The sequence below is a fragment of the Epinephelus moara genome, chromosome 4, assembly GCF_006386435.1.
Source record: "Epinephelus moara isolate mb chromosome 4, YSFRI_EMoa_1.0, whole genome shotgun sequence".
Taxonomy (NCBI): Eukaryota; Metazoa; Chordata; class Actinopteri; order Perciformes; family Serranidae; genus Epinephelus; species Epinephelus moara.
The window spans coordinates 7,216,665-7,236,109 of NC_065509.1; the positions used below are offsets into that span (position 1 = coordinate 7,216,665).

A 19,445-nucleotide genomic window follows, 5' to 3' on the forward strand; every position below is an offset into this window, starting at 1 on the left:
ATCTAAATCTGTAACATCAATCTGACGTAACTGGGCAATTTCTCAGATCCTGATTTGAGTTGTTCATCATCTAATTGTCTCTAATAGTATTTTTATCAGTTTGTTTTATGACAGTGCCAATAAATGTTTCACTCTTTCTATTAGCACTCTTACTAAAATTGCATCTTTCCCTGCAGATAAAGTGTATCTTATCTTACTGTGTATGTGCTCATGTACAAATATTGGCATATGAAACTTTGTGAAATATATCAGGTGTACAGACTTCAACCTTGCAGTCCAAAATATTGAAAACGCTTTCACTTTATCTTGACTGAAAATGTTATTACAAACCTTCAGGGAGTATTTTACCAAAGAGCATGGATATCAAGAGGCCAAGCTCCGTTGAATTTCTGCCAGCAGCCACTAGGGGCGCTAACGCCATTTTGGACTGTTGAGCTTGGACTGTTGCGCCCAGACAACATGCAAGATGTCAAGGAGAGAGAAGAAAAAAAGTAAAAGAAAACAGTGTAGTGCAATTAACTGCAACAACTGTCGGTGGAACACTCCGCACCTGGCCTTCCACCGTTTCCCGAAGGATCCCGACAGAGGTGTACGTTTTAAAGTGTTTTAATATCAATTTAATATGCCAGTTTTCATGGGAAGATATATGTATATATGTATATATAGGCCTATATATGGCCTCTTGGACCATTTATATCAGAACTAATTACTGCTTTAGCATTAAAATATATCATATTAAAATAGCCTATATATTATTATTATTATTATTACTGTCCCCTTACTGTACAAACTGTAAATAAATCTTTATTCCTGAATATGTGACGTCGCCATTAATGTGTTTCTAGTTAAAATATTGATTTTTTTTATTATTTATTTATTTTTTTGGTAGATTGGCTTATGGTGTGATTTTGAAGGAGTAATTAAGTTAATCTTCTCATAAGTGGATGTAATATGTAGAGATGCCATCTAGGCCGTTTTTCTTCGTTTTGTTTTTTTTAAAGTCTATATTTTGCTTTACAAAAACGTGAAAAAGCAGCTGTGACCAAGCTATCACGAGGTGAGTAGCATTGTAAGCATAATTAATAGCGATATACTTCAGTTTGTCTGTGTGTTCTTGCACACAAGCGGGTCTGCTGCGGTCTGCTGACAGTCCAAAATGGCGGCGGTAGGACGAAACCATGGGGGAATCTGTTGCTATGGGGCGTTCTATTGAGCTTCGCCTCTTGGTATCCATGCTCTTTGATTTTACTTCGCAAATTTTAACCGGACGTGTTACGTATTTCCGTATCCGCCTCACGCTTCACTTTGACGGCTACAGGGCTGCCGGAGGTGAGAGTAGCGGTGCAATACATTAATGAAAAGCCATGGCAGACAAGGCACAGATACAAGAAGCGATTAAAATCCAAGGTGAAGTGGTTCGGAAGTTAAAGTCAGAGAAGGCGAGCAAAGAGCAGGTCAGTACTCACAGTTAGCGGTGATGTGATGGGGATGTTAAGGCAGGTTCTTGACATGTGGTGAACAGCATGTCCATTTGGCATTTAATAGAACAGGGTTGCTAACTGAGGCAGCCCCGACAACGTCACACGTAATGTTAAAGGACATTCCTTTATACTGCGTTGTTAAATCCTCAGACCAAACGCCGTTTGTGTGTCTGTCATATTATTACGGCCTTAGTACATCATGACTCACTGCTGGCTGCTTGACGTTACTATAAGTCACTGCTTTATTCGGCACATATTATGTAAACTATATGACCGTCTTCCTCTGCCATATATATGCCGAATTAACTAGAAGGCACCAATGATTTAGGACACGTCACTCGTAGTATTGTACAGTTTACGTGTGATGAATAATAAGTGAGTCAACATTAAACTGCTCAAAACTCGAGCGATGTTCAGTGTAAGAACGTCACAACAGCTAGCTAGCTTTCCGCACTGGGGCTACTATTCATCCTACAGTCACACTAGATGCTTTAAAATGCACATAGCAGTAAGAATGACCGCTTGTCACTTCCCTCCATTATTTTCATTTTAGCCGAGCCGGCTAACTGCTAGCTTTACCTCAACAGCTAACCAGCCCCGTCCGCTAGCCGTTCTCTCGACTTAGCTTGCTAATGCTAACATGGCAGTATGGGAATGACAGAAAAGTGGCCAACAGACTGAAAAACAGATATGGCGTTATTAAATTGTATTTGTAAATTGAAGTTATTAGACGTCTCGGTAAGGATGCGTTTCAGTATTAAACGTGTGTATCAGACAAGTTTAAGGAGGTTAGCTGATGCAATAACTTGCCTTATTAACACAGACAGATGCCATTGGGAATCTAGAGGAGCTTATTGATATTATAGAGTAAGTGGTTGATCAGGTGTCTTCAGATGCCGTTCCGCCAGTGCACAGTGTTTCCTGTGGTCTGATCAGAATGCCATACCTATACCTACATTTTGGGTTCAAAAGTTTGAAACCATAATGCCACCTGCTCTTCACTCAACGTGTCTTAGCTGAGTAGTCCACAGATAACAGGCTCAATTAGACTCTTTTCTGTTTTATTCTCTGTAAGCTTTTTCTGTGTTCTTTATTCTCTGGGTGTCATTTAAACCTGTCTTCAGTCCCTGGGGACATCACCAGTGGCTGTGTAATTATGCACACACATGGTCTAACCAGGGGACATAATTAGGTAAAACAAGCAGTGATCATTTGAAGTCTTTCAAATGAGGTCTTTTTTCATTGCAGACATTTAGACTTGTCATAGTAGGTAAAGCACAGGTGTTACTAATGACTTAAAGAAGGCATTGTAATGTTACTGTGTCCCAGTAAGCCATGACAGTGTGACAGTGAGCCCGCAGGCACAAGACCAGGGGTCACATTTATAACCGTTGCATATGCATGACACTTTCCATGCAAAAGTTGTGATCTATAGATGCTAACTTGATGGAACAATGTGCGCACCTGTAGGGAAACTCTGACCCATGTGCACGAACATTTTGCGACTCTGACCTTTGTGTACGAGAAAGTCAGATAGTAAGATGTTATAGAGAACCACAAACCTGAAAGATAAATATACTAAAAGTAGACAGCATCATAGTATAAAATAACAATGACATAACACAAAACAGAATCCAGCCCATCAATGCACTACAGCCATATTGGACGCACAACACAATGACAAATAAGGTGCAAAAGCATAGCAGTACAGACAGTTCATATCACAAACAACATAGTAACAGAAGCATAGTAGCACAGATAGCAGCAGGCGCAACAATACACAAGAGTCATGCGGAAGTACACAATAGCAAAAGACAGGCGAGCAGCACATAATCAGCCATACAAATCAGAAGATATACAGAGAAAAAAAGTTAGATGCAGAGCTAGACATGGCAAGCCATAACTTTTCCATGAGCACCTTTCAGTTGAAAAATTACAAGCCAACTCATATCTCAAATCAACTTCTGGTCAATATTTCATCAGTGCTGTCTCACCATCACATCCCCAATCCCGTAGCACAGAGAAGAGGGTCAGACTGTAGGCTGCTGACACTCAGTGCTCAGCTGTGGAGCACAGGCAGCTGTTGAAATGCACGCATTAAATCACATTAAATAATTGCAGAACACAGCATTAGTAGTTTTCAATAATGTCATGTTTTGTTTTGTTTTGTTTTGTTTTGTTTTGTTTTGCAAACTCTCTGCAGTGAACTTGACTGTGCTGTCACTTGCACAGAGCGCATCAGAGACACCGCTGTGTTGACACAAACCACTTACCCTTCACATCCTCCCCACCTGCACATATGGATTGTTTAAATTAGCAGAGTCTGAAAACAAAACCAGTGACAGCTCTCACACAGTTATTAAACTCCAGATCCTCATCGTGAGTCCTAATCAGAATGCAGGCCAAAACAAATTTACAGAAATAAATTGTCTTCATCTATTAAACCACTTATGGTTGAATGCGGGCATGTAGAGGGCGGGATATGAGGCTGATTCACGAGGGGACAATTCCAAGTCGATTTAAGATTCACAAAAGGAAATTGCGCACTAGCAGGCGTACGCACGGTTTTATAAATCAAAATATTTTTTTAGCACACACCATTTCCCGCTTTTCTCTGCATGTACACTTTTGATATGGATCCTACCCACTGTTTTATGAATGACACCCCAGGACCCTTAATGTGAAGCAGCTCATTTAATGTTGCACTGTGTCATCTTACAGTCTAGTTACACTTAGAGTAATACCTGAAAAAATCCAACAATGCCTGTTGAATTTGTGTTTGGCATCCAGTGCAAAGACAGAGCTTAAATGCACCAGACATGAAGATTTGATTTTGTTGTCAGAGCAGTGCGCTGTCTGTCCCTGTGTGTGTGAGTGTGTTTGTGGGCTGCATTGGTCTGGCTTCTTTGATTGACTTGGTTTCATGTGATCTCATGTTCTATCCTCCACGCTGTGATGATGATGATGATGATGATGATGCGTCATGCCCTGCCCTCCCCTAGTGCTAGGGTTGCTTACCACTTTTCTCCTGTTCTTCCTGCCTGACGGTCCCTTGATGCCTCCCCTTCATCATCACCATCATCTACCTCACTGTCTCTGGTGAATCCAACCATCGTGGACCTCATTGCTCAACTCACCTCCTGGTTCAACTTCTACTGACCACTGTGATTGGCTGCTGTGGCTGGCCCTGTGCAATACTACTGGACATTGCTGTACCCATAATGCACTCCTGAACTTCTTTTGCCTGTCCAATTTCTGGACTTTTTTTGTGCATTCTCTGATGAACATGCTGGGCATGTTTTTTGTTCGTGCCTGCTCTGGTGTGGTGGGCTTTCGGACTGCAACACGTTTCCGATCTCTGCATTGTTACCCTGGGATCACTGTGGCTCAGGTAGGCCTCTGGTGCTGTGTGCATGTGTGTATTTAGTAAAATTGTAGTAAAATGTTATCTGTAGTCATTGAAGTTTCTCACTGATATCGACCTATTCAGTATCAAACTTGTGTAGAAAACTGATACAGTAAGTGTTCACAATGTCTTATCTTCCAATTTGTGTGTGTTTGTGTGTTGCAGATTGATGAGGAGGTAGCCAAACTGTTGGAGCTGAAGGCTCAGATAGGTGGAGATGATGGCAAACATCAGTTTGTTCTCAAGACTGCAAAGGTAAGACCACAGCGCTGCTGTATACAGACACACATATGCTGGTCTGTACATACAGAGTGTTGTAGTGTTGCAGCAGAAAATTAAAAGGATTGCGTGTTACTCAGACCAAATTACCACCTGATGTTAAAATACGATCTACATCTGTTTGGACAAGGAAAAACACATGACAGCGCAGGTATAAATGCACCTGCCAGTGTTGCAATCTAACCTGCAATCTAAAGTGCAAAGTTATTTGAAGATGAATTGACACTCTGCATCATTTCGATGAGCAGCCTTCGAAATTAACATGGATTTAGGTCTAGTTTCAAAGCCAAACACAGCAGCATCTCGGTGTGAACAGATGAAATGGACAATTAAACCTTTAATTGCAATTATTTGTATGATATTTAATTGTTCACTAAAATGAATGATTGTAACCCATTGTCACAACCCCCAGATAGGCCCATGGCGAAGAGGTCTAACATAAAACATTTCTAAAGTCTTGACAGCAAATGTCTTTCTCCATCAGGGAACGAGGGACTACAACCCAAAGCAGATGGCCATCAGAGAGAAAGTCTTCAACACCATCATCGGCTGCTTCAAACGTCACGGAGCAGAAACCATCGACACACCTGTTTTTGAACTAAAGGTAGATTTTCACAACACAGTTTAACGTGTTTGCCACTCAGTGCATGTGTACATGTGCTAAGGGAAAGGTCCTTTTAAAACATCTTGTGGTCTCCCTGTGGTGTGTAGGAAACGTTGACAGGGAAGTATGGAGAAGATTCCAAGCTCATCTATGACCTCAAAGACCAAGGAGGAGAGCTGCTGTCCCTCAGATATGACCTCACGGTATCCTTCAAATGCACACCACAGCGGGCATCAGCTGGCTGAACATGAACAAGTAGACACACTGTTCGCTCACTTTCAATCTTAACAAGGTGCTAATTGGATCCTGGAGAGCTCAAACGACTATTTTCCATACTACATTACTGTGTGTTTGACATATTTTAACCTAGTTTTTGTCACTGAAATATTCTACTTTAATATTCAATTATAATATAGTTGTATTTTTGGCATGCATTTTCATGTCCTCTAAACATTTTGAGGCCTATAGCTGTCACCATCTTGTGTACAGTTACTATGATTTCAAGTGTCTACCGTGAGGTTAGTGGAAAAGGTATTAATTACTGGTACACACACACACACACACACACACACACACACGACATCGTCAGTGATACAACAGATTGATTCTCTTCCGTAAATCAAGCTGACGTTATAACCTCTGAAACTGCTTTCTGTCATTCCTGTTCATTTAGCATTAGCATTAGCTACCTGTGCTCTCCACTGCAGAGCAGCTGACCACTCAGGTACTCCTTAAAACACTGCTCACAGTCTGGGTTTAGCTTTAGAGGAGAAGCTAAAACATTGGATAACATAGTGATACCTCTTAAGCGAACATCTAGTTTGCTGATCACTCACATTGATCCTGGTGATTACTCACTCCTTCCAAAGCAACATGGAAGTTGCTATTGGGTGTCAACTTTCTATCCACATCCACAGCACTTGAAAATGTTACATCAGCTTACCTTTTTATAGGTGTCAGTGTACTGCCTCCATGATGTCCAGGTTTGTCTCCGCTGTTTTGTTGCTGCTTCTTGTCCGACTCTCAGTGGACTGTAGATGAATTTAGTCCACAAACCTGTGTTTTTTTATTTTATTTTGGTAAGAAACTAACATTACATAAAGTTACTGACGGAGACAGAATGTTTCTGGAGACAGCAGGTTAACAACTCAAGCAGCAACATCAGCTTATGAACAACAGATACATTTGGGTGGTGGAGGAAAGTGTTTTACTAATGTGGAACTACAAATGCATTCCACAGATGCAAGTCATGCATTGAATAAGACTTTACATGAAAACAGTAATTATTAGTTTGTCCATTTGTCCTTCTTCAGGTTTTCAATTAGTTTTTATTCATCGATGAAAATGGACAAACATTTCGTCATAGTTCTTTTCATTATGTTACTAAAGCTTACTGGCACTTTCATTAAATTTGAGCCCCCAGAGAGCGGTGTGTTGTCCTTGACTTACCCTCTTTCAGGTGCCCTTCGCCCGCTACCTGGCCATGAACAAGATAACCAACATCAAGCGGTACCACATCGCTAAGGTCTACCGCCGTGATAACCCAGCCATGACCCGCGGACGCTACAGAGAGTTTTACCAATGCGTGAGTCATCCTCAAATACATGCGCCCACTCCTGCAGAGAGATCCAATTACTCGCTGATTTGTTAGATCTCTTGGAAACCGGCCTGATTTATTTCACTTGAAGTTGTGTCTGCGCTAGTTGAATGAATGAATGAATGTGTGTGTGTGTGTTTCAGGATTTTGACATAGCAGGGCAGTATGACGGCATGATTCCAGATGCTGAGTGTCTGAAGATTGTCCATGAAATCCTCAGTGAGCTGGACCTGGGAGATTTCCGTATCAAGGTTTGTCACATATATTCAGTGACATTTCTAGACTGAATCTTGCAGGCTTTGATCAGTAGGTGTCACCTCTGTAACCGTGTCCATCGTGTCCAGGTCAACGACAGACGCATCCTTGATGGGATGTTTGCTGTGTGTGGCGTTCCAGATGAAAAGTTCCGCACCATCTGCTCAACAGTGGATAAACTGGACAAGGTATTGAGGTTACTGCTGTGCACATACACTCACCTTGTCACACTGAATTCTGCAAACATAGATACTCCCTTACAGAAGGTTTAAATGGATGTGGAGTTGATGCTCTACAGAGTCAACTGTTGTTCTGAAGGCCACACTTTAAGACTAAATCTTCATAGTTGGTGGTCAGTCTGATGTAAACCCTATTCCACACTCCTCCGTTCTTTTAACGTCTTTCTATCTTTCATATTTTTCTGGTTTTGACCCATTTCCTGTTGTCCACACCCAGATGCCCTGGGAGGAAGTGAAGAAGGAGATGGTGAATGAGAAGGGCTTGTCAGAGGAGGCTGCCGACCAGATTGGGGAGTACGTCAGTTTGCAGGGTGAGACTTCCTACATACATCCTATGTTATGTCTCACTCAGTTTGCTCACCTGTGCCATGCTGCTGCGATCTCTCTGGCTTTTCTACAGAGTATCTGTAGGCTGACAGCAAAGCCTAAATTTACTTGTAATTTTATTAAACAAAGATTAATGTTCTTCCCTTGTCCTAAAATCATCCTGAATCAGTTCTAGAGTACTTCTTGTTTTAAGTTTAAAGCAGTACACAAGTGGAAGCAGCTGCTGTGTGTTTCTTTATCAGTGTGGGTCATCCCTGCAAACCCCACCCTAAAAGTTCCTGCACTTGGGGGGTTAAAAAATGCCCCTGGAACTTAATTCAGTCCCCTCCAGGATTTCACAGGTTGATTTCGACTTGTTGCAGACTGAAATGTCTGATTTTTGACAGCGTTTCTAAAAAAAAAATAAAAATTTGCAATGCATGTTGCTAAGTTTAGAGGTGTTTTTTGTTCTTTTTTTTTGCAATGAAATTGCGAGGGCAAGTGAAAATTGCAAAAATAGTTGTGATGCTGTCTCGGATTCGGAGCACATCATTGTGTGCATTCAGTGTCTCCCACAGTGTTAGAATCTATTTGTAATGGTGGGAGGGTGGGGGGTCATTAACAGCTGGTCGTGCACCAGTACTCTCATGACAAACAGAGGGAGAGAAAAAGGGGCGGAGCAAATCAATACACTGCATGCAGCTCTACAATGAAATAAGATTATACCCATTTAAGTTAGTCAGATTTGCAGTAAAGATGCGGTGACACTAAATTATTAGACTGTCCTGATCACCCACTGCACAGGAAGTTTGAGCTTCAACCCTCAGGCTGTACATATAGAGTTCCTGCTCAGAGGGCAAACGGATACAAAGTGTCTTTTGTTTACACAGCAGTTAGTCGCCTGAATGTGCAGGTGATCTGGGAACCTAAGCACTGCATGTAGCCGGCATTTAGGTGTTTCTTGCACTTGTCTTAATTTGAAGTGATCTCACATATTTACTGCTTGTCACTGTCACTGCTTGTTAATGACAAATGTGTTTGTACACCTGGCTGCAACCAAATTTATCCTAGTGGAATAATAAAGTTTGATGTGTCTTGAGGACAGGCTGTCCTGACAGCAGCAGCTGGTTCAAGCTTCTCAGATGTGCAATTGGTCTTCTGTGGCATTAAATTAGATACCTTTTCATTTTGGGCTGTTGATTGGGCAAAACAAGCAGTTTGAAAAAGTCAGTTTTGGCTTTCCAAAATTGTGAATGCCATTGTTGACTATTTTCTGATATTTAAAATTTTAAACAATAAATCAATTAATGGAGAAAATAGCAAATTAGGAGTCACTCACAGTGATGAACACACAGAGAATCAAAGACTCTGGCACTCTGTGGAGCTTTGTAGCCTTTTTTGCTCATTATTTTGGTTGTATAGCTCAAAACTTCCATTTGTCACCCTGGTTAGCAGCAGCAGCAGCAGCAGCAGCAGCAGCAGCATTAGCTGTTCCAAGCAGCAGACAGACTCAGTTAGGGACTAGCTGGTGAACACAGTGGAGCACTGAGCAGCTGAGGAGTCGAATATTTGTCTCAGGAGTTGGTGGAGATCAAAAACAGCTATAAGACAGTGAATAGTGGACTTTGGTTCATCAGGTGGACACAAACACGACTCCAACTGAATGCTAATGTAGATTCCTGTGTCTGCTGGATGTGTGAACAGCTAACTGTTTGTGTTGCAGGTGGAATGGCCTTGGCAGAGCGCCTCCTTCAAGACCCGAAAATGTCTCAGAGTAAGCAGGCCTGTGCTGGTCTGTCCGACATAAAGCTGCTCTTCAGCTACCTGCAGCTCTTCCAGGTCACAGACAAGGTGAGACATGCTGTTATTTACACATCCCATATTACTTTTACAATAATGATAGTATTTGTATGCACTTTTGTTCTCTCTCTGTTTCATCATACCTTGTACTTTATTTTCTCTCTACCATGTGCTGATAACTGTCTCTGTTTTCTATCTTTACTCCATCATCTCCAGGTGGTGTTTGACCTCAGTCTGGCGCGGGGTCTGGACTATTACACAGGAATCATTTATGAGGCGATACTGACTCAGGCAGGCGTGGCCCCGGTGTCCACTGAAGCCCAAAATGGGGCACCTGCAGAGGAGAGTGTAAGCGTGGGCAGTGTGGCTGGCGGCGGTCGATATGATGGCCTAGTGGGCATGTTTGACCCCAAGGGCAGAAAAGTGCCTTGTGTGGGCGTTAGCATCGGCATCGAGAGGATCTTCTCCATCATGGAGCAGAAGGCTGAGGTAATGTGGCGGCTGTTATCTTTAAAATAAGAATGAGTAAATGGCATTTTCACTTTTCTGCCAATTCCTCTTCTTTTGTTTTTTAATGTGACCTGTTTTAGGTTTGTTCCTAAAGTTGAGGTTTTGTATTAGTGTATTGATAATAAGTGTGTGTAGATATCCAGACTGTAACTATGTTGTGTTGTTCAGACCTCAGCAGAGAAGATTCGGACCACGGAGGTTCAGGTCATGGTGGCGTCTGCTCAGAAGAACCTGCTGGAGGAGAGACTCAAACTGGTCACTGAGCTCTGGAATGCTGGCATTAAGGTATGTGTGTGTGTTTGTTTTGTGTGTTTGTATTGACCTTGTTTGGTTTCCTGTTTTTGTCTTTTACCTGGGGTCACTGTTACCAGAAATGTTAAACTCAAGTCAAAGATCTCAGTCCTGATCAGCTCAAACAGCCTACATTACATTTCTCTAGGAACAATGGCCGTTTTATTAGGAGGTCATGTGACCTGACAACGCCACATCCATCACAGACATCAGACTAAAAATGATTTTCGCTCTGGTGTTGTTGTATTGTTCATAACTTCTTATTATCATTATAGTTGCCACAAACGATCACTGAACCTGCTGATTTTTGTTGTGTTAGTCTGCAGTCTGATCCATAAATATCAATTCAAATACAACTTTTCACCATATAGTTTAATATTTTATCGATAATATAATTTGGAATAATTAGCCTGTTACACAATTACAAAGTCTCTTATTTTTATGTCTCCGCGCTGTTAATAGCCAAGGCCGAAGGCGTGTTTTTTGGTTGTCCATCCCATTCTCATAAGCGCCGTATCTCAAGAACACCTTGAGGGAACTTCCTTAAGTTTGACTTCCTAGACCCCACTCTGCTCGAAGATACAATGTTGCCACTTAGAAAAGACTATTCATTATTTGAATTATTAAGAATGACAGTGAAATTCTGAAAGTACCACCAACTGAGTGCAGTGTATTTGTGTGTGTCTATCAGGCAGAGGTGATGTACAAGAAGAACCCCAAGCTGCTGAGTCAGCTGCAGCACTGCGAGGAGTCAGGGATCCCCCTGGTGGCCATACTGGGTGAACAGGAGCTGAAAGATGGAGTGGTCAAACTCCGCGTCGTGGCCACCAGAGAGGAGGTACGAACACAGAATACACACACTGTATCTGTGCCGTCACACTGTCAGACAGATACAAAACAATGTTGATTAAAGACCATCTGAACTGAAGTTTCTTTTTATTGTTTATTGATTTTAATTACCCCCAGAAAGAACATAGTGGAACTGTAGTAGTTTCGAGTCTGCATCATAAAAAGAAACATAAAATAACAAAACATTACAATAATGGGTAAAATGCAGTGATAAAAGAAGCTAAGGTAATTAAAGAAAATGATCATGAACATAAAGGTAAGAAGAGTAAAAACGACTTTTTATATTAACATAGACTAAATGTTACCCTGTGGAACATTAGCTACCTCATAAATTGATAGTTCAGAAAATATGCTGTTATGACATATCCGTATCACAATATAGAATACACCAAATAAAATGAACAAATACAGTATGATACAGGATTTCATCAATATAACCAACCGAGTCAGCCTTGATATGAATCTCCAAAGACAGGTGTGAATGATGTCAGATACGTGCTACACAATAAATGAACCAGTGTGAGGCCGACTATGTTTACACACACACACTTACGTTCCACCATAATTCCAAATATGATACAGGTCATATAAACAGCATATTTCATTTAGATATTCTGAATTAGGCCTTTGTCTGAGTGTAGAAATTTTACATTTAAGACATGAGGGATATGTCTATATTATTCAGGTTTTAGGAGCATTCTTTGGACGTGTATACAGCACATTCAAATTATGCCTCTAACTAAGGGTTTTTATTTAATGGTTGGCTCTGTTGCACACAAACAAACCTGCCAAGAGTTTGAAGACTGGGGTGGATGCAACAGCAAGCAATAGAATATTTTGTGTCTGTAAATTAGGCCTGCCCCCTTAAAGTGAAAGATTTGAATCACCAGTCAGAGACCCTTCAGTTGACTGGGATTGTGCAAGTCGAGCAGTCTTTTTTTTGTCAGTCAGTGTGCCGTTTACATCTAGGGAAACTTTGTCTGCAGATGTAGCTTAGGAGTGAGCACTCCTAGCTTTCGTGTTGCTCTCCAGTACAGGCAGCTGCCGACCCAGACCCAGGATGAGTGTGAATGACACGGAGGTAGCTGCCCAGAGGAGGAGAGGGTTTGCCTGCTCAGGCTCTGAGATAATGTTATCATCTGCCTTTTGATTAGAAGAGCACAGCAGCTATATATGATGCAGTCGCCGGCTGTTGTTTGATATCTAGTGGTCATCTGTCATGGTCAGTGTTTACAAGAGTTTACAAGTTTAACCTTACTGTCTTGTTTTGTGTCCACAGGTTGATATTTCCAGAGCAGATCTTATAGATGAGGTCAGGAGGAGGACCTCTGAGGCTTAGCCATCCTCTCTGCTCAGCTACAACTCCACCCACACCACCTGAATGCATCAAACACAGAATCTCGGACAGAATATCTTCTTGTACTCATGTTGGACGCTGCAACAGGGCAAATGGCCAAACAGCAACGATGCTAACTGGAAGTGTGTTAAACATGAAAGGGAACACTGTCATTAGACAACACCATCCAGAAAATATGTTTCAGTTGACATGAAATGCAATGTGCTTTGGATTATGTCTGACAGCCATGTTCTTGTTTTCAGTGTCAACACTGTAATATTGTGCTCTGAGGAACACATCATTGATGTTAGCTATTTAAGTCCAAGAAGTTTAGGTTTCTTATTTTACTTAAAGCTGCTGGAGATCAGTTTGGCCTTTAAGGGTAACTTCAGTAGTTTACAACATGGACACTATAATCCCATGTTTTTGTGGCAAAGTGACTAATGGAGACAACAGTTTTCCAGGTTGGTCTAGTATTAAGTGAGAGTGCTGCAGCCAACAGTGGCAAAACAGGCTGCAGTGTAACCTCTCTGGGGCATACAGCATTACTGTATGTCCACTAAAAGTGCTTGGTTTTGCCACTGACAGGCTCAGATTATTACAAGTGTCTGACAACGTTATGGAAAAGATCCCTACAGAGATAAACCCTTTTGTTGAAAAGTAAGATCCTTTTTGTTAAACAAAGAACAGCCCCAAATTGCTATCGTCAAACCTCCCAGACTCCATTTAAATTGTCATTTTAACATTTAAACAAAGTCTGGTGGCTTTGGCGATTGTGATTTTTTCTGGTCTAATTGTTGTCTCCATTACTCACTTTGACACAAAAACATGAGAAAATAGGATCCACGTTAAAAATGATACCGAAGTTACCCTTCAATCAGATGAAGAAGCTAAATCTGTTGTTAGAGCAACAGCTATATCAGTCCAGGACCACACATTAAAGACTCTGTTAGAGACATTTGCTTTTACCTGAACCCATTTGCTGCAGTTCAACTTATAACTTTATCTCATAACAGGAAAGTCTCTCTCCTTTCTACCTGTATCAAACATGGCTGTACTGTCAAGTGTCTGAAATAAACACATTCATCATTCTGCTCAATACAAAGTGCTGCTGTTTTGACTGTCAGATAAGTTGTGTGCATGCTCAGCTTTGTGTGAGGACACTGTTTCTTACATGAAGCTACTGCTGTAGGTTTATTTATTGGTTTGGTTTTATTTTACCTCAGAGATGCAACCTTTAAAATCCATCCATCTTCTAACCGCTTCATCCTCTTGAGGGTCGCGGGGGGGCTGGAGCCTATCCCAGCTGACATCGGGCGAGAGGCAGGGTACACCCTGGACAGGTCGCCAGACTATCGCAGGGCTGACACATAGAGACAAACAACCATTCACGCTCACATTCACACTTACGGACAATTTAGAGTTATCAATTAACCTAGTCCCCAACCTGCATGTCTTTGGACTGTGGGAGGAAGCCGGAGTGCCCGGAGAGAACCCACGCTGACACGGGGAGAACATGCAAACTCCGCACAGAAGGGCTCCCACACCCGGGATCGAACCGGCAACCCTCTTGCTGTGAGGCGACAGTGCTAACCACCACACTGAGGTTCTTACTGAGGTTTTTTTTCTTTATGTTTTTAAGTGGGTAGATTGATGAATTAGGATGATCATGTTAGATACTGTGTCGCCTCTTAGCCTCGCATCCAGTTTTTCTCAATGGCCACTCATGGTACAGCAATGAAAGTCTGGCCTAAAATGCATTTTCCCCATAGACCCCAATTATAAAAGAGCAGTCTGTAAAAAAAGATGTGATTGGATCCAAATCTGTGTACTTCCATACTTCCTCAACCAACGGCTGATTAGCTTTGCCTTACACCCACCTACACCGAAATTGCTGTTCTCCTAATTGTCCGTAGTACAACAGAAAAGGAAGTGTTCAGTGCATCGCAAGAAGAGATTAAAATGGATATGATTTAATTTGATTCAGCTATATTGCAGAGCTGCAACATCCACAAGATTTTTGAAAAACACTTAAAATCGATCTCTTCCTAGGAAGTATGACCGATCTGCATGAAACTCCGATCGCTGTGGCTCCCCCCGTGGCCGAATGTTTGGGTTTTTTTTCTAATTTTTGGTATGACTAAGTCATGGTATGGTATGCTGTACTCAGTGGGTATGGACTAGTATTGTTAATTCTGAGATCACGGCAGAAAAAGATATAGTGGCGCCATCTCAAATGAGATGAGACCCCTAAATCAAGCACGTTGTCACAGTGGTGAGTATGTTTAAATCCCCCTACCATTCATGTGCTTACTGCATCTTGCTTACATGTAGCATTAAATTCTAAGGACGTGCACCACCAATGCTCCAAATGGAGGCAGGATACGTGAGGCAGCCATCGTGCACACAAACGCAAAGTTAAAAACAAGTATATCTCTGGCATAAATTGTCACTAATTATTTTTACAGGTTTCCATTGATCCATACATTTCTATTAAGTAACACCACCATCACATTTTCTTTTCAAATCTCATTTAATTAAAATGAGGAACCAATCCAACAGTAACACACACTAAAAAACATGCATAAAACAAAGCACAGAAGTTCAAACAAGACAAACAAGTCTGCTACTATAATAAAAGCATGCAAAATCACCAAAACTACATACAAGATCAAACATCTTTTTTTGTACATAACATCATTTACAAAACAAACAGTGCTGTGATGTTTGTGTACTGTTTTGCTAACTGATGAGCTTGTCAGTGGGCGAGCTGGTTATTGTACACCTTCTGCAGAATCTGCTGGGCTGCAGCTCGCTGGGCGTCATCCAGAATGTTGTTGGCACCGTTTCCCGGCAAGATCATAACCACCCCTTTGAAGGCCGAGGTTCTCCCAGGGATATGCACCTTATAGGTAAAGTAGAGGAATCCATCAGGCCCAGCATGGCAGGGCTGTAACTCATAGAGTGGCTGGCCAAAACCAGTCGCCTCGCATAGCCTATGGAGGAGCATCACAGGGGAGGATAATGAGGAGGCTGTAGATGCAAGATGCCCCTGGTGGGAAGAGGAGGAGGTGGAGGAGGTATGGGGGGGCTGCTGGGGTGTAGTGGGTCCTCCCACTGCTCTGCAGAAACTCTGGGGGGCAGATGGAGGGCAGGCCTGGCGAGGAGGCGGAGCTGAGGGCTGTCGAGAGTTCAGGGTGTGTCGCGGAGGTTGCAGGGGTGTTGGCAGGGGGCTCTTCAAAGGTTTGTTTGAAGACAGTGGGTCCTCGTGGATCGGCTTCACTGTAGTCTTCCATTCGATTGAGATGTCCAATGCAAACTGCTTCCTGAATGCTGGAGGCAAAGAAAAGAGGAAGTTAAATAATGTAAGAACCTCAGCTGTTTACTACAGAAGCTGATAATGACTCATCACTTTTTATGTCAGGAATACAGAGCAATTTTCTCATTTTAAACCTAATAAAGTTGTTTCCTTGTTACCCAGAAATAGACAGATGATATACAGTGGGCATAAAAGTCTGAGACCACATTTAACATCTCTAATATTTTCACGTAAACCTGTAAATGATCAAAAAATGGTTAAAAAAAGTTGTAAAATGTAAAATGAAGTGGAAACATTTCAGATCCTACACAATTCTTTAGATCAGCAATCTAATTTCAGCAAATGTGTGGCACTGACCAACTCTAGACAAAAGGTCAGATTTTCATGTATCTCCTCCATTAAAGCATGCACTCAGATGACACTCAGGTGGGTTTGATCGACTCATCTGAGGCTCATTCAAGTAACTCAACTTGCAGTCAGTGTTTACCTGTGATAAATAAGGCTGAGCCTCAAGATTCCAGCAAATCCTTGCTCACTAAGTAGCATTGTGATAGTGGGGAAACATGGCAGCAGAGCTGAGTGTCAGGAGTCAGACTGTTATTCTTAACAAAGAGGGGCTTCTCAGCATCAAATCACGGCAAGACTAAAGGTTTCTAAACACTTTGCAAGAACTACTTCACTCTTTGACAAAGGAGGTAGAGCGGGTCGTCCACGATCCCTGACTCCTCCAGTCCACATGTCAAAGTGCCACCACTGGCCACCACTAGAGGTAGGTCATTGTCTGGTTTTGCTGGTCTGGTCCGGTGTGAAAGCTTAAACTGCTGTGATTTTATGCAAACCAGTAGCCTGAGTGTCAGACTGAAGCTCCCAGAACCTTCAGTCTGACATGGCTTCCATTGAAGGCGATTTACAAGAGGGAGGGAATTTGATTTTTTCCCTAACCAATCATTAGAGATCAACGACTCACCCAGAATCTGACGTCATTAGTATCCATGCCTCGGGGGTGCCGAAAACAAGCGAGCATTGCCCGTTTAAAATGTCTCCGTCGTCGTGCACGCCCAGCTGCATCGCCGTTAAATCCAGTTTAGCAGCTTCCTTAATTTGGTCCTCCATTAACGCGAGTAGTGGTGAAATACCTCGATAGCATCCTTAATGTGGTCTGTAGGATCTGTAGCGGTCGCCATTGTTGCTATCCTCACCAGTTACCCACCGACGTACAGCTTGACATCAGCGTGGCGCTGATTGGCTAATCGCTAGACTCCCGGCGTTCATTGGTCCGTCCATCGTTTGGACGAGATAAATCGCAAATTCATTGAAGTATGCCAGACCAGTGAGACAAGCCTACTCAGTTGAGTGGGCGGGGTCTATGGTCTGGAACCAGGCTAGCAAACCAGCTGAACTGGAATTTATCACTGTGACATTAGTGATGTCATGAGAACCGATACTTGTGATACCTTTCAATTCCATGATGAAAAAAAACAAAACAAAACGGCAACACTCATTTTTCAACAACTGGACCACGGCCGGGACAGGACAAACAATAAATGAAACCAACAAAATTCCACACATTCTTGTGGCTGGCTCAAATGCTGTCAACGTGATTTAAACAGTAAATATTTAAATAGTTTGAGTTTATTGCGGATGTTGATCAATGTTTTTTACAACAAATAACAGGTAAAGAGGAAAAGAGAAAAAATGGCATGTATGGTTTTAGGTGTTCATTAAGGTTTCATACATGCCAGCACCCTAAACATCAAAACAAATATTTTACTATACACTTTGTGAAGTGTTTCTAATTTCTTTCTACTCCATACAGGTACAGTAAAATATTGAAATGTTTTTATTTGTTTGTTTGGTTTTTGACTTGAAGCGAGGAGAGGTGAACAATATGAAGCAATGAAGGTTTTGGTAATAGTACCGGCAAGAATTTAAAACTACTTTCACCCCTTGTTGCAGTACCTTATGCAAATCGCATAGATGGCAAATTACTATCTAGGCTGGCTTATGTATGCTACGTAATTCGGCTTATGCTATGGAATAAAAGATAAAGTCGAGTTGATAAAGTGACAGTGCTAGTTTGCAGTACTTCAGCTTGGTTCCAGTCTCACTGAATTGCTGCCTACATGCCTGATTCTAAACTTATGGTGTGAATGCCTATTGAGGTTTCCCTGGCTGCAAACAACTGACCAATCAGACGTTTGAGGGCTGGACTAAAAAAGGCAGTTTGTTCTTTCTGTGCCAGAGCCATACAGATCTATTCACAAAAAAACAGTAACACAAAAACTAGAAAAATTAGAAAGTGTGGATTCGAATGGAGGAGCTGTAGTGGTTGTCACAAATTCACTTTTTGACATATGTCTTTTATCATTGGCTGCCTCCGAAATTCCATACTGACATTTAGTATGCTAAAACAGTATGTGAGATTTTTTTTAGTATGAAACCAACATTGCATAATATTTCCAGCAAAATATTATGGTATGCAAACACTGGACAATACACAGGCAATATCCCAATACAATGCAATACTGACAACGATGTTTAGCGGACACGACTGAGAAAGCATTGTAGTGTCATCTAGCAAAAAATACCTCTAGAGGTGAATGACTTTGGTCACATATCTGCTGCCTAATGTGCAATTTAGCAAACACTATATGGAGTATTGTGGTGGGGGTACCATTAAAGATGACATATCACATGATCATTAGGGTCCGGGCAGCTAAGCTGCCAGGACACTATTGTATTCCTAGGAATTCTTTCTTTCTTTCTTTCTTTCTTCCGAGGAAGTCATACTTCCCAAGGGCGAAAACTCACCAAACTTTACAGAAATGTCCGGCCCCATGCCAGATTTACTTAATTCCAAGGACATATCAATATTCCTCCTGGGGGGGCACAATAAGCGTTTAAATTTAAAAATCTTTAAAAATACCTACAAAATCAACAGTACATGCTACAGCTTTCACCAACATGTAGCCCCAATACTGAAGAAACGTTTGTACACTTAAACCTATTGCAAATTATGAAGTCCATCACTCAGTTTTTTTCAAAAACTGTAAAACTTATTAAACCTATCTCCTCCCACAATTTTTGCTCAATTGTCACCAAACTTGCTACAGAGCATCTTCAGACCGTCCTCCACAAAACTTGTTTCTCGGATTTTTGATTTATCAAAAATT

General features: G+C 41.7%; 2 protein-coding genes across 3 annotated transcripts in view; one reads left to right on the plus strand and one right to left on the minus strand.

Moving 5' to 3' along the window:
* Positions 1–1,287: 1,287 nt before the first annotated feature.
* hars (histidyl-tRNA synthetase) lies at positions 1,288–14,058 on the plus strand. 2 transcript variants are annotated; one of them, XM_050042985.1, is made up of 14 exons: positions 1,297–1,454; positions 4,484–4,872; positions 5,053–5,142; positions 5,651–5,770; positions 5,878–5,973; positions 7,230–7,355; positions 7,511–7,618; positions 7,712–7,810; positions 8,079–8,172; positions 9,891–10,018; positions 10,184–10,456; positions 10,646–10,762; positions 11,460–11,606; positions 12,897–14,058. In XM_050042985.1, the coding sequence occupies exons 2-14, from the start codon at positions 4,762–4,764 to the stop codon at positions 12,954–12,956; spliced, it is 1,569 nt and encodes a 522-aa protein (XP_049898942.1). In that variant the 5' UTR covers positions 1,297–1,454; positions 4,484–4,761; the 3' UTR covers positions 12,957–14,058. The 2 variants fall into 2 exon arrangements, with proteins under 2 accessions (XP_049898943.1, XP_049898942.1); XM_050042986.1 differs by lacking the exon at positions 4,484–4,872 and having other exon boundaries at positions 1,288–1,454.
* Positions 14,059–15,497: 1,439 nt separating this feature from the next.
* Positions 15,498–19,445, minus strand: part of dnd1 (DND microRNA-mediated repression inhibitor 1) — a 16,401-nt gene continuing 12,453 nt past the window's right edge. The window contains exon 5 of the mRNA XM_050042994.1: positions 15,498–16,286. Coding sequence (XP_049898951.1) covers positions 15,712–16,286 — 575 coding nt within the window. The 3' untranslated portion in view covers positions 15,498–15,711. The remainder of the gene's footprint in view (positions 16,287–19,445) is intronic.